This window comes from Triticum urartu, chromosome 6A (assembly GCF_056163025.1).
Source record: "Triticum urartu cultivar PI428250 chromosome 6A, HENAU_Tu73, whole genome shotgun sequence".
In the NCBI taxonomy this organism is placed as follows: Eukaryota; Viridiplantae; Streptophyta; class Magnoliopsida; order Poales; family Poaceae; genus Triticum; species Triticum urartu.
The window spans coordinates 461284647-461300353 of record NC_141878.1 but is presented as its reverse complement, the minus strand read 5'-3'; the positions used below and the strand labels follow the sequence as shown (position 1 = coordinate 461300353).

Below are 15707 nucleotides of genomic sequence, written 5' to 3'. Positions count from 1 at the left end.
TTCTTCCAGCAGAATATGGCTTGGCCATGGCGGCCATGAGTACGTTGCGTTTGCTGCTGGAGAATATCGACTGAATTTAAGCAGCATCTTACTGTTTGATCTGCTGCATGCTGAGGCGTATGCCTGCACATGTACTGTGCACCATGTGAGTTAACATGATGTGATCAGCTACCTCCTTTCCTTTGGTGTTAGAGCATGTCCAACACATGATGTAAAAGTTGATGCCCTGAAATAGGAGAGAGAAGATTTTAGGCCACCCGAAAAATTTCTGACGATGTAAAACTGATACCCAAACATTTTACCTTCTTCAACTATTAGAATATGTTCGACACATATAATATTAAACTCATCTCGAATGAATCCAAAACAGATGGAACACAAATACTCCCTCCGTTTCGAATTGCTCGTCGCGGAAATGGATGTATCTAGATGTATTTTAGTTCTAGATACATCCATTTCTGCGACGTGTAATTTGGAACGGAGGGAGTAGTACTTATTACATAGTTCATCAATTCACAACATCAATTCAAGACAATTTGTTCATCAAACATAACACATGGTGCATAGTACATGAAATGAAACTAGAGATAAACTAGTGGTCTTGTTGCCCATTCCATGTCCACCACTCCTTGACGAGATCTCTTTGAAGATCTTCGTGAGTATCTGAATCTCGAAAGCCATGGTAAACCTCAGGAAAGTTTTGGATGCAGCATTCCCTTCTACGCGACTGCACTGACTTTCGCATCAACTCATAGGAGTAACCCAAATCTTGCCCACGCTAATGCTGAATGATCATGTTGTGCATGATCACGGTGGCTATTATGATGTACCAAAGGATCTCCCGATCCTAAAACCTAGTTGATCCTTAGACAGTAGCAAACCGGACTTGTAAAATCTCAGTGCCCTCTCCACATTTTTCCTAGCAGCTGCTTGAGCATAATGGAATTGAGGCTCATTCTTACCTTGGGTGCTTTAAATTGGCTTCACAAAAATAGCCCACTTCAGATATATCACATCCGCTAGGTAGTAGCCTAGGTTGGATGTGCGGCCATTTGCTTGAAACTACACTAGTGGCTGTTGGATATATGGTTTTGTGCATGTATATTGTATAGCCTGGCCCACCTCCTAGTCATTGTATAGTTGAGGTTGTGGCCCATCTTGTACTCAATATATACGTGCGCTTTGCACCGATCAATACATCGTGAAGCATTGCCAAACTCTCGTTTCCAACATGGTATCATACCTAAGATCCTAACCCTGTGCCGCCGCCGCCGCCGCCTAACACCACCGCCGCCGCCACCCCCCGCCGCTGTCGCCGCCGCGTACCCCACGCCGCCGCGACCGCCGCCCCGTGTGCGCCGCCGCGCCGCTTCCGCCCCGTTTCCAACAGTGGCGATTCCCCATTGGCTAACCGTGAAAAGAGTGGTGATAGCTAGAGCACATTGATATCATAGCAAGATCTATACATCCCAAAATATGCACGCCAAATCTATGTCTCCTAATCGGCCATGACTTCGGGAATGATGGTGGTCTTCTTCTTATGTCCTTTGTACCATCTATGCCATGTTGTAGGGCAGTTCTTGCACCTCCAGTGCATGCAATCAATTGAGCTGAGCATACTTGGGAGCACGTGCTTTGTTCATCTCCAAAAGCCTTTGAGTGTCCCTAGACTGGCAAGAGATACGGGATTTATCCACCTCCGCCGCCAGACAGGCCACCAGAGCGGAGGTGAGGGAATCCAATCGTGAAAGGAGGAAGAGAGCAACCTTTTCTTCTAGCGGCTAGGGTACCAAAGTTGCTATTGATGAAATGCATCTCTAGCGGATAGTACATTTCCTTTGATGCTAACACAATCAAACCGGAACAAAATTAGTTAGATGCAAAGGATACTGGTGACAAATATGTCGGTTTTCTTCGCAAGTACTTCACCGTCCTGATATGCAAGACACATTTTGATTGTCCAGGTTTATCTAAGACCATTTATTTATTTTACGATATTGCGTCAATAGTTATAAACCATAATCACAATGACAAAGGGCTTCCGAATACTGATCCGGTTATGTATGTTTGTGATCATAATATTACTGATAGTCTTGCCACATATAAAATGAAAATTAACAGTCCCAGGGTCCTTCAGAGTTTACCAAGACTGTTAATACTCACATAATTACATCCCTTGTCATACTGCCTTACATTCAAGGCGTCTCTTAAAGCGACTATTCACTAGCAGAGTCCAGGGGTGTACCCTCCTTTTCAGAAGAGGGAAAAGCGCCTAATCACTAGCCCATTTGCGGCATGCTTGGAGGACTACCAACAAAAACAGCACCAGATGATCAGCTGAAACAAACATGAGAACCCAATGCTGAAACCGTTCTACAAAAACAGCTAGCATGCGTAATGTTCTAAACTACAATCCAGGCATCGACAGGGAGAGTTCCAGGCTAATCCCCTGCCCAGCAAAGCTGCAGCCCGGAGGCCCCGAGCAGTCGCTGAAGCTCCTGGACGACGGCGAGAGCACGCAGCTGCTCTCGCTGGGCCAGGGGGAGACATCTTTCACGGCTCTCTGCTCCACGGCGAAGCAGGGCGACGGCGAGCATCCGTTGCCCCCCAAGTAAGCCGGTTCATCTTCTCCGCTCGTTGCACTGCTGAACAGGAAGCACCCACTCTCGTAGCTCTCCATGGAAGGTAACTGTCTCGTCGTATGGTTCAGACGACGGACTGCTTCCGGCTTGCTATCCTGTGAAACCAATATATGCAGGACATGTTAGAACTTTAATAACAGAAAGATCAAACTGCTATGGAAAATTTATCAACTTGCTGAAAAAAGTCCAATTTATTAACCGAAAAAAGCATAGCAAAAATGTACTTCCGCCGTTCACAAATATAGGATGTTCTAACTTTTTTTCTAAATCGGATATATATAGACATGTTTTAGTGTGTTTATCATTCACTCATTTCAGTGTAGCCAATATTGAAATATTCAAAACTTGTATTTGTGAATGGAGGGAGTAGCATTGATTCTCCTGCTGTTAGTGCCTGATTAATTTTCTCTGGGACGCAGCTAGCTCGTGTAAGGATGGCAATGGGTCGGGTTTGGATCGGGTTGAACAATATCAAATCCATATTCATATTCATGAAGACAGTCTTTGTCCGCCCATGAAAAAATCCATAGGTAAAAAATGGTGTCCATGTCCAAACCCGATGGATATCCATACCGACTGGATATCCATTGGGTCCCCTCGAGATATATAAATAAGACATACCACAATGTTAACATAAGCTCTTCCAGTATTCACCTCGTGGCAGGCTAGGCTTCAATTATGGTAAACATCAACTTATGATAAATCAATGTCCACTAACAACTTAAGATCATTTAGTATTTTCTAATAGATGAGAATGATGATTCATTTAACAAGGAGATAAAAATAAGGGAAGGGGCATTGGTCGTTGGAGTATGTTACTGAGGGGATTAAATGTCAACTAATAAAAGATAAAATGGGGATCGTGCAATTTCTTTTGCATGTTTTAGATAACAAAGTGTAAAATTACAGTAGGGCACGTGACTGTGGGGTAGGGATAGCAATTTTTTGCCCATTAAGTCATACTGTCGGATCGGGTTTGGGTATACCTACGGGTACAAGATTATATCCATGCCCTACCCACGAGCAATCAGGTCGGGTTTGGACGCCGCCCATGGACACAAAAGTATATCCAAACCCTATCCATTCGGGTCGGATATCCATAGGTATCCATGCCCATGGGTAAAATTGCCATTCTTAAGCTCGTGTGGGTGAGATGTGATACTACGTGAGGAGATGAACTGCATGGGACTATCAGCTTGGTCCTAGCCGGTGTTATGGCAGGGCAGGAAGGTACAGTATTAACGTGCATTCGAAGAAAAAAGATCACACACATGAGACGAGACATAGAGCTAGGCACTACTGCTGGTCAACTTTTGTGTGCAACCGGAGCTAGCATGCATAGCCACAGCATCAGAGGTGTTCTTAGTTTCGAATTGAGGTAAATACACTAGAAGTCAAAGAACTTGCACGCAACGTTCAGTTTAGTGCATAAACTTATAAAATACGTGTTTCTGGTCATCTAACTTGTCCTCTTGTTCATATACGGTGCTTTCTACGGTATCCAGTCGTATCCCTATGCATGCCACATGGAGGGGTCCACTGTCAGTGGCTGAGATGGTGGTAATCCGCATGCACTTTTTTAGATAGCACCCTTGTATTTTATTTATTTACGCAAAAATTCTGAAATAAATGGAAAACGTTGGAACGTTTGTGGGATTTGAAACCCACGACCTGCTGTGATTCGCCCAGGATAGACAGCCACTCGACCAGCTGAAGTTTTACATTAAATGTATACAATTTGCTTTATATAACATAGACCATACGAATTAAAGTAAAAAATCAAACCAGGAAAAAGGGAAACCCCACTTCAAACCGGCGACCTGCTGCACTAAAGCGGGCGTCCTAACCAACCACCTAATGTTACTTCATGTTTATTTGAGACTCCTAAGATATATATCAAAGAGTAAAAGTACACATTCTAAACTATGTTTTCTCTTATCTAGATTATTAATTTAAAATTATTTGAATTCAGACAAAATTTCCGTTGATTTGTCCGAATTTTTTCATTACTAAAACCAAAGTTACTTGGACTACTATTATGAAAAAGTTCAGACCTCGGGCTCGAGGATGTACATTCATTCTACACTATATTTTCTTTTATCTAGATTTTAATTTAATTTTTTTCGAATTCAAACAAAAGATATTTGATTTGTCCAGAATAATTTATGTACATCCATTCTGCACTGTATGTTCTTTTATCTAGATTTTTAAATTTACATTTATTCGAATTCAAACATAAATTGAGTTTATTTGTCCGAAAACATACGTACATTCACTGTGCACTATATTTCCTTTTATATAAATATTTAAATTTAGAATTATTCGAATTCAAACAAATTTTTTGTTGATTTGTCCAAAAGAATTTACGTATATTCATTCTACATTTTATTTCCTTTATCCAGATTTTATAATTTTAAAAAATCAAATTCAACCAAAATTTTTGTTGGTTTGTCCAAAAGAATTTGCATTCATTCATTCTGCACTATTTTTTGCGGGAATATATATTTAAAGTTAGGTACTATGTGCAAAAAAAGATCTATCTTTGCGTAAAAAAATTAAACATAGCTCACTGCCATTGGAATACATAAATTTTATACTATACAATACATAACACTTTTATCATTTTTATCTCTATTTATCACTGATAAACTAAAATCAAATCTATCTTACATAGAAAAAACAATATACAAGATAAAATTTGTTTGTGTTACTAAGTGTCGGTGTGGCCTGATGGTTGGCACTTGTACACGATGCCATAGTATCAAACTAGGGCTTTCCCTTTTCAGCAAACCCTTTTGTCGTTTTAATTTCTATTTTTTTATGCATTACGTGTTAAATAGCTTTAACTGTGCATTTTAGCGTTAACTGTTAGATTTTCTTTTTTGAGGAAGCGTCAACTGTTAGTTGGTCTAGTGGCTCTCTACGCTAGGCGGATCGTGCTAGCTCATCGGTTTGAATCCCATCATGCGCTGCAGCTTCTTTCATTTTATTTGAGGATTGTTTGTGTAAAAATAAATAAAATGTATGGGTCCTTTCTTAAAAAAAAAACAGCCTCAGCCACTGAAGGTGGCCTTGCCACGTTGGCACTCGTAGGGATACAGTTGGAAGCACCGTATATGCACGAGATGACGAGTTAGATGACTAGAAACACGTATTTTACAAGTTTATGCACTAAACTGAACATTGCGTGCAAGTTCTGTGACTTCTAGTGTATTTAAAAAAACAGCCTCAGCCACTGATGGTGGCCCTGCCACGTTGGCACTCGTAGGGATACGGTTCGAAGCACCGTATATGCACAAGATGACGAGTTAGATGACTAGAAACATGTATTTTATAAGTTTATGCACTAAACTGCACATTGCGTGCAAGTTTTGTGACTTCTAGTGTATTTACCTCTTTCGAATTCGATGGATCCCATGGCCATGATGAAAACTGCTGCTTCGACTGCGGCGAGGGTTGGAGCCGAGCGAGCGCTGCAAAAGCCGCTCCTTTTGGCACATCAATGTCGATGAGCTGAGGCAGGTGCCTGCCTGGGGCAAAGCTATTATTCCTGCCAAGGATAGGGCAGGGAGGGTTCTCGAGAGCCATTTCTGGCAGCGTCCTATACTACTACTAGCATGCAGCACTACTACCAGTCTAGTCTAGGAGTAGTACCATCACCAGTCTACATACACCACACCACGCACGACAGCCATTGATAGCTAGCCGGGGTTTGCATGCCCATTTAAAGCCACTATCAGACCCTGCCAGTCAGATCTCTAGAGGTTCCCCCATGCTGAGACATGGAAACAACCGGTAGCTAGGAGGGGGGATGTGCATGGCATGGCGCAAACTGAGAAACATAGGTCTAAGATACGACGCCGGGAGTACAGTAGATATGCTAGAGCTCTACCAAGAACAACATCAGAAACGATGTGGGTTCAATCAATGTTGCCTCAACCATATGCATGCGATGGCCAGCAGGAGTAATAAGCTAGGGAGATATGCATGCATCATGCATGTGATAGGAGTATATATCTTCTTTTGATAAGCTTTTGCACAACGTTTTTCTAAGCGTCCTCTTTCTTTTACATGGCGTACCTTAGAGGCCTCTGGGCCTTGCACCCAGGGTCCTAATTCCTGGAGGCTTGCAGCAGCAGCGCTGCGCCGTCGGAGTCGGAGGCCCTGGTTCACGCTCCTCCTCATCCTGTCCATGGACATTGCTTGCACTTGCACGTAATCATCAATGCAGCAACGGTTGCCAGGAATCATCACGCTCATACCACTGTTCCCTTGCATGCTCTTGCATGAGGCTGCAACCTCTGTCCCTGCCTTGGCCCTGTTCACCCGAGAACCCAAGAAAAGAGAGGGAGAAAAATGGACGTGGAAAATGTGTTGTTAGTGTCAGTTTTTAACATGAAAGTTGAGCAGTTTTGGGTGTAGAAAAGTCGGAGCAAAAACCTTTTCATGGGTGGGAATGTGAGTCCTTCGGAGCCTCGCTCGTCCGTGGCAAATGGGCGATTCTTGAGACCGAGTTGTGGCCGCGTCTCTGGCGGGAACATGCAAAAGGAGGAAAGGAGAAAGCGGTTTGGCTTTGCTTTAGCATCATGTGAATACGTACGTCCATGTGCAGGCAGAATCAGAACCCCCCACGGCCACATAGCGAGCTAAACCAAAACCACAAGGCAGGGCTGTCTTAGAGGGTGTTTGTTTCCAGAAACATTTTTATTCATGGATTAAAAAACTCTCTCTTAAAAACTTTTTTACCAAAAGAGAGGAACCTTTTAGGAACTAAACTAGGCATTCGGGACTAAATGAAGAAGACTCTCAAGGAGTGTCTTTTTGAGACTTTTCCAACAATGTCTCTCCATGCACCTATTGGCCCGCCACCTCATAGTGTTGTTTAATTGTTATTTTTCTATATACTAGAAGCAACATGGTTATTTAATAACCTCTAGGAAGGGACCAGAGACTTTTTAGTCTCTGAAAACAAATAGGGAGAGACTTTTTAAAGACTAGGGACTTTTTAGTTGGGACTAGAAAAAGTATAGGACTAGAAAACCAAACACCACCTTACATTACAGCCAATCATCATCAACAAATTTCAGTCTTACTATAATACGCACTACTCCGTTCCCAAGAAAGAAAGTAGGTACTAGTAAAATCTGAAGGTTTGCAAGAAGATTTCACTAAGAAACTGTACTACATACCAGGAAGAAAGGCAGAACGAATTTTGGCGCCTCCGTCACCTTTCTTTCCATTGTCATGCGGTGTGCATCTGTACATCTGTGTAAACAACAACAAAAAAACCGAGTTACATTGCATACGTACTTGGCACATTCTTAATCGGTTTGAAGAGAACATACGACACAGGCAACCAAGCCACGATTATCCCAGAGACCGACTAGCTACGGTCTGAACTGAAGCATCAAGCAAGAGAACCCGGAAGCATCGAAGCTAGTACTAGGAAGGAGGAAAACTGAACTGACCTGAAGGTGGCTCTTGACGTGGGATATGGTGAGCCCTGAGACATCCATCAGCTCGAGAATGCGTTTCGGAGTCACCTCTGCAGTTTCGTTTCGCATCACGCCAAGGTCATGAAAGGGGAGGGAATCGAAGGGGAGCCGAGGACGTACTGGCGCTGTCCCGGCCGCCGAGGCGCTCGACGGCTCCCACGAAGCTGCTCTCGAGCTCGGCCGTCCACCTCATCCTCGGCACGCTGGACCTGGTGTACTGCCTCACCAAGCCGCTCCTCCTCCATGCCTCCTTCCTCGCCATCTCTCGCTCGCTCGCTCGAATCCTGGATGGATGAAGTCAAGTTGCTGTGGGGTGTTGGCTGGCTGGCTTGCCCTTGATGGCTCGTGTTATAGTATATCACTGGGCGGGCGCCGCGCCGCGTGACTACGGCCAGGGGAGCAGAGCTATATATCGGCCTACCGCGCGCATTGCGAAGTAGAGTAGCGAGATCATCGATGCCGAGCAGCGCATGCGATCAAGTAGCAGAAACAGAATCTGGTAGGCTCAGGCGGAGGAGTAGCCGCCGATGATGTCGAAAGCTAGCGGGGACAAGAAACGTACTGCACGTCTTGTCCGTGGACGGCGCGGCGCGCATGTGTATTGCTGCGCCTGTGCTGTGTGGGTTCGACATCATTGCGTGTAAGTACGTAGTGCAGTCGGAGTATATGCCGCTGCATGCGTACTGTACGTGCGTGCATGCATGGCGACGCGTTGTGGAGCGCTCTCCGTCGTCGTCTCGTGCAGATCAAGTCATAATGACATGCGGATCGACAGCACTTTGCGGTTCCATCCGTTTCCATGCAGCGGGTTCAAATTTTCGCATTTAGGGCATTTCTTTTTTGCGAACAAAAGAATCTTTGAGTTGGAAATCATCTATAGCACTTGTCCAACCCGTTCGGCAGGATCAACATTTGCTTTAAAGAGAAGAAGACTATCATCGAATTCGTTCTATATGATGATCCTGCACTTTTTTATTTATTTAACAAAGCCCAAAGTTCATCGTTAACTAAAAGAAGACTATCATCGAATTTATAAACCCATTGTTCCTGGGCTGGGGCCAACGCCACACCCGCCCCAGACTGCGCATATCTAGCCTTTCTTCCTTCCCCAGAACTGAAGTGTGACACTGAGTAACACTGATAGCATGAACTTACTTGAAAGTCTTGCTTGTTCAGCAGGATAAAACTTATACTACATATAATGAATAACACGGATAAATGATCATCAACTCAAAATAGAGAATTGAAAGGGTACTCCCAAAATATTGAAAATGTTCAGCCCAAAAAAACAAAAAGAAACACAAACTATGGCCACAACAGAACAACTTACAAAAAAGAAAAGAGAGAAACATGATTACTGATCACTTAATAATCAAGTGCCACACACAAAAAGCACAAGAAGGCAATATACATAGTTCTTGACGGTGAATACCACCAAATAAAAAAAGAAACAAAGCATAGTTCGTCAATCTTCTGGCGCGACAAGGATAACAGACAACATAACAAACTGCGGTAACTTAAAACAGCCTTATTCCTGACAATCTCATAATTAGACCTCGTTGAAGACAACCATCGTCCATCGTATTCAGTTCGTCCAGTGCACTGTTCCTGATGGTGATTAGCACCGCTCTCTCAATGCTTGGTAGTTCTCCTCCGGGAATTCCTCTCGGCCATCCTTGTTGAAAAGTGATACGACCATCTCCTACTGACTTGTATGCGGCAGTGCTTACAATCCCTCCTCCAAGGCATAGTCCAGCCATGCTTGCCGTCGGGGTGGTCCTCAAGTTGGAGGCTACCTTAAAAGGGCATCTACATGATGACTACTTGGCAGCTAATATCACTTTTGAAACTAACCAAAAAGCAGGATGAAGTAAAAATGAGCAAGTTGTGTAGATAGAATGATGAAGATAACAAAACTGAGGTCATAGACAAAAAAATGATGCCAAATCAAATCTTTAACAAAAACAAAAGTTACAATGAAGATGACTGAGGACAAACTAAGTTCATAGACAAATCTGATCATGCCATTTTTTACTTTACCAAGACAAACAATGACTAAAAAGGGACTGAAGGGTTTGCACTAAAGATTAGTTATCTAACAGCAAAAGAATGATCCATATCAAGATAATGAACATGGATGGAACTGAAGAATAATTAAATATACAACGAGAACGATAACTGAAGACTAAGGGATGAAAGACAAAGTTAACTAAAAGGAACGAGTAAGAGTGGAAAACAAAAAATTAAGGACAAATTCTATCATTACAATGTCTCGAGACTGACGACAATTAGCACACAAAGAAAATTTGGATCACAAGTGAAATGAGACACTGATAAATGAAACACAAGACTGAGAAGTGACTGGAAAATAATAATTTGAACTAAAAGAAGACTCATGACGAAAAACACAAAACAAGGACTCTGACTGAATATGAATGAACGAAGAGGTAAAATGAAAACTCAGGACGAAAGAAGATAATGAAATGACTAACTGAAGAAAATGAGTAAATCAACCACATGACTGAAAACTCGGACAAAACTGAATACTGACAAATGACACACTGAAAACTGGAAAACTGAAGAAAATGACACCTAACAATGAAAATGACACCTAACTACCGACAAAACTGAAAAAAAAGACACCTAACACTGAAAATACCGACGAAACTGAATAAAATGTCACTTAACAATGAAACTACTGAAACTGAAGAATGAAATCCTCATGTGAGGAAAACTGAGACTTTGAGTTTTGAGACTAAGAATAAGACTGAGAGGAACAATGGATTATATTGAAATAAAGATGACATATACTGAAACGTAAACACTATATGATGGACTGAAATAATAAATAATGAGGCTGAATACTGAAGCGCTAAAAGCCGATCCAAAGAAAAACTGAGGACTGATGAAATAAGCACTGACAACAACACTGACGAATGAACAATGACTTAAACTGAAGAGAGAGAAAATGTCCTCCCTTCCCTGAGATTTCCATTTTTCCTACATGTTGCATTCTCTCAACACCCCCGTGTGCCTATGTGTGAGACACACACTGCAGGGAGAAAACAAAGGCCAACAAAATTTAGCTCGATTGAAAAACAAAAAAATGATTCTGCTTGCAAAAACTAGTCATATGCATAAATAAGTTTATACATAAAAAAGAATTTGTACTAGAGTTAGATAAGGCTTACTTGTGTCCTTGCTATTCTACTTGAGAAGAACTCAAAGAAAAAATGTGATCACCTTCCTGCAGAAGACTGAAAAAAGGCTAAATTTAAATTGACAAGTCTTAGAAAATAAACATCAACAATGCACCTGACCTGAACCCAGCAGGATGAAACCTGAGTGAATTAACAATTCTGATAATTGATCATGCACCAAATATACTAAGAAAACAATTATAAAACACGAACTGAAAAATAATAAACTGATAGCTTAATTAATACTCCCTCTGTAAAGAAATGCTAACACTCTTATATTTCTTTAAAGAGGGAGTAGGTTCAAACTGGCTGCTAGCCACACACATGAGTTCTGAAAAAGATACATCGGTGTTGTTATTCTTTCAGGAATGAATAGCATGGGTGCTGCCTATGTGACACCCTAATTAAGTGTCCATAACTAAAATGAAAAACAGAAAAATAGACATACTGAAACCTGAAAATGACACCTTCTGCAGACTGAAAAAATGACACCTTCTGGAACCTGAAACTGACGCCGCTCTTTGTTAAAGAAACTGAGACCTGAAGAACTCGGGTACAAATACTACACTGCTAAAACTTAAAACTGAAACTGAATACTTGGGGTCCAAATATTGAATCCTGAACTTGGTTGCAGATACTACACTTGGTCCTTGATGCAGCTAAGATGAACTTCCAGCGATCAGTTTTCGGAAAAAAGAGAGACTGGAGACAGCAAAAAAATAGACTGAAGAAACACTAGAGTGAACTGGAGATACTGATAATAATAACACATGATTGAGTGAACAACTGAACAATGATGCATGCTCTCTGAACATTGACCGATGAGTCAACTCTGTGAACATTGACTGATACTAATGGGCATGATACAGAATTTAGACTAGCAGAAGATGTGGCGACGATCTGAACAATTACTAAAACTGAAATACTGAAAGTGAAGAGAGAAGACACACTATTCAACTAAATGGAACATTAATGAAATGAGAGCCAAAGATTTTGGAAGCTGCATTTCAGAGTGATTGAAAAAAATGAAGAAATGAAAGCTAAAAGACTGAAAATAAAGAAAAGACCCAACACTGAACAACTATGAAGAAGTACACTAATGACTGAAAAAACAAAACTGTCTGAAGACTGATATATAACTAAAATCTCAGGACTGAATGACTAAAGAATGATGTAAGCTTGAAGAGTGAGCAACATAAGAGCTGAGAGCACTGAGCATTTACAAAACTGATGAATTATTGTGATAAATAAGTGAATCAACTACAGATTAAAATTTCAGGAGCGTTCCTGATGAACTAAGCTATCACAAACATTCCTGGCCAAACAACCAACTAACTGAGTGACACCTGCGACGACCATGACGAACTGAATCGAACGCGCGGAGAGGCATATCACATCGAGCAACACACGGACAAATTGGGCAGAGCGATAACAGCAGGGAGACAGGGGGAAAAGTACCTTGCTTCCCACCGCGGCGACTACTACCTCCCCCATCGACGGGCGCTGGTGGCGAGCACGACGGGAGAGCTCCCCGAGCTCCCTCCAGACCAACATCTCCTGTACCTGTGGTCATCCCTGTGAAATACGCCTCCCGCAATCAAGCGCTCTTTGCTGGGGACCCGCCGCGCGCCATCTCCGCCTGGACGACCTGCTGCTAATCACCGGCGAGGAGCCCCACCTTCCCTCCGCCGTCTCCGCCCCTCCTCCGTCAATCCCCTCCTCAGCCAAGACAAAAGTAGCCGCCCCCCACGGACTGAATGGAAAACTGCGACAGGATGACCCGGTACGCCGAGACTGAGGACAAACCAACGCACAGAGATTTGTGTGGATCCAACGGATAGAAAAACGACCTGAGCCGAATTTATAAACAGACGTCTGAAAAATAGTAAAACTGAAACATAAAGCCAAAGTCCAGACTCTTGCCGTGTGCGGTGCGCTTGTACTATGTTTGTATCATCCCCATTTACCGCAAACTTTAGTTCTCTGCGGATACGCTGATCGCGAATCCTACCTCGGCAGAATAAACAGCAGTGTCTTCGGTTTGCTCCACGGTCTTTACACGCGGGTGACAGCTCCTCCTTTATTATTGGGTTGCAGAGTGACAGGCTTGTTTCCTTTTTCTTTCTTTTGTTTTGAGTGGGCTTGTTTTCTTCTTGTACAAATGTGGACGCTACATTTCTACAAGCCCCTAGAAAGATCTGCACGCTGCTTCGCATCCCAATCCAGTGCCAACAGAGATACTACGTGCTAGTCTACTTTCTACTCCATGCATAGGTCACATATATGTACTGTAGCATTGCCCAGTATAGCAGTGTGTCTGTGTGCGCGCGCTGTGAGATATTCCCTTGATGGAGTGCACCTCTGTCTGTAGGCTTGCTCGTCGATGGTCGCAACAAGCTCGCGCAGGACTCTTTTTTTTTTTTTTACTAAATGACCCCTGAAGCTGAAGGTCATGCATGCAACACGCTCGCGCAGGAGGACAAAGCGCACGTAGCATGCATGCATGCATATGCATAACTCGGCTCTGATCGACGCAACCTCTCGTCAGCCGCCGTTTCAATGCAGACGCAACTTCCCGAAGAACCAACTCCGGTCGGTGGGTCAATGACAGTATTGGTGATCCACACCCAAGACTGGACCCAACCACTGCACGCCTATATGACCAAGGGTGAACTACTCCGGAATAAAATGAAGACCCAACGCATCATCTATCGCTCCAAAGCCTACACTAATCACCCCCACCAACCACCACACACATCAGAGGAGGCCGTAATGGTGATCCACACCGAAGAAGATGTTTGTCAGCGTTGTATATCCCTTTGTCACACGTATGATTTGCCACGTCAAAATGAGATTCAAATTTTGGTCAGTATTTTTTTTCACTGTCAAGAGCTACGTGTTGTGCGTTTTGTTATAATTTATAAAATGGTGGTTTATTGCATTTACGGACACGATTGTGATGGTTTTCTGCATTTACGGACATGACTGTGTTGGTTTTATGCATTTCACTCGATTCAGAATCAAAGAGGAACATCTCAGTGATTTTGATGCTATGTACTCCGTACTCTGAAAGGGAACTACGGTGCAAGAATGCTAAGAGCACTACAGCCAGACATAGCAAATATGACCCCTTAAACGCCCGCAGACGCAGCCGGTCAGTGGCCAGGTGTGTCCGTTTTGAGCCTCTATTTATCCGTCTGCGCAACCACACTCATTTTTTTCCTCGTATATCCGAACACTTGCACATGATTGATGGAGATGAAGAGAGAGAAATAAAAGACTGAATAAAGAAAGAAAAAAGATGGTCCGTGGTGGGGCCGCGTCCTACGTTGCGGAATGCCCGGGCGCATCCGCGAGCCCTCATATCCTCCCCATGTTTGAGATGGATATGAGCGTTCGCAGACAGCCCGGGCGTATAGGAATGATACGATGGGTGTGGTTGGGTCGTGTTTTTCTTCTCTTTCCTATCCGGTCACTGACCGGACACTTCCGCGGGCGTATAAGGGATGGTTTGATATGTCCGGCTACAGATGTTCTAACATTGTAGTACAGTTGCATACAAGAGCGTAATGATGATACCCAAGACTTGGTTAAGGAATCTATCTAGTAGCACTTATGGTGGAGTATATATCGATTTTACCATTCGTGGGTCAGCTAATTTTCTTAACATAAAGCAGATCATGAAAGAACTAGGGACACTGTCACGGCTCATCGGTGATAATCAACGTGCTCCGCCACATAACGACCTACTTACCCATGCGTGCACTCACCTAAGTATGCTACGGCAGGCAGTGAGGCAGACGACGTACATGCATGCAGCGATGGCAGCTAGTCAAATCTGAGCGCCCAACGACCAAACGCCAAGACCTATGGCGTTTCCTCCAAAGGCCAAGGAGCATGGCGTTTCGTCTTGCCACGTCAACGCCAACTAAGCTCATGTAGGCCAGGTCCAGACGCCATGGACCATGGCGTCTCCCGTGTAAGCCAAACATCAAGGATGTTGACGTGATAAAAAAAATCAGATTCGAACTTTTTTTACAAGCGAGGTCAATTCTGGAATTTGTTTGCACAAAAGGTTAAAGCAGAAAATTTGTCCAGCGGAGGCCGATCGGCGCGCACGCAGCAGGGGCGCAGAGCAAAACGAGACCCGCTGCAAAGCCATAGCCCACTCTTTTCTTTTCTACCTGCCGTAGCCGTACTGGCTTCCGCTGCCTACCTACGGTTTGCCTACCGGCAGAAGCAACGCGTGCTGCAGACTGCAGACAGTTACTACTACCTGTACAAGGGCCAGGTTGTATCGAGTACCGTAAAATGGAGGGCGAAGACAGAGGTCGAGGCGTCTAGCTCACGGGCAGGGCGGAGTACAACTG

The 15707-nt window shown here is 43.4% G+C and overlaps 1 protein-coding gene and 1 long non-coding RNA gene across 2 annotated transcripts; both read right to left on the bottom strand.

Moving 5' to 3' along the window:
• Positions 1 to 2157: 2157 nt before the first annotated feature.
• On the bottom strand, positions 2158 to 8505 carry LOC125512306 (myb family transcription factor MOF1-like). Its single transcript, XM_048677399.2, has 6 exons — positions 8258 to 8505; positions 8111 to 8187; positions 7832 to 7907; positions 7083 to 7170; positions 6723 to 6960; positions 2158 to 2737 (listed from the first exon to the last, which is right to left on the bottom strand). Exons 1-6 carry the CDS (start codon positions 8397 to 8399, stop codon positions 2408 to 2410), a joined length of 951 nt encoding a protein of 316 aa, XP_048533356.1. The 5' UTR covers positions 8400 to 8505; the 3' UTR covers positions 2158 to 2407.
• Positions 8506 to 9491: 986 nt separating this feature from the next.
• On the bottom strand, positions 9492 to 13296 carry LOC125514078 (uncharacterized). The gene is made up of 2 exons (XR_007286255.2): positions 11329 to 13296; positions 9492 to 11189 (listed from the first exon to the last, which is right to left on the bottom strand). It is a non-coding gene; the product is annotated as an uncharacterized LOC125514078 (long non-coding RNA).
• Between the last annotated feature and the right edge of the window lie 2411 nt (positions 13297 to 15707).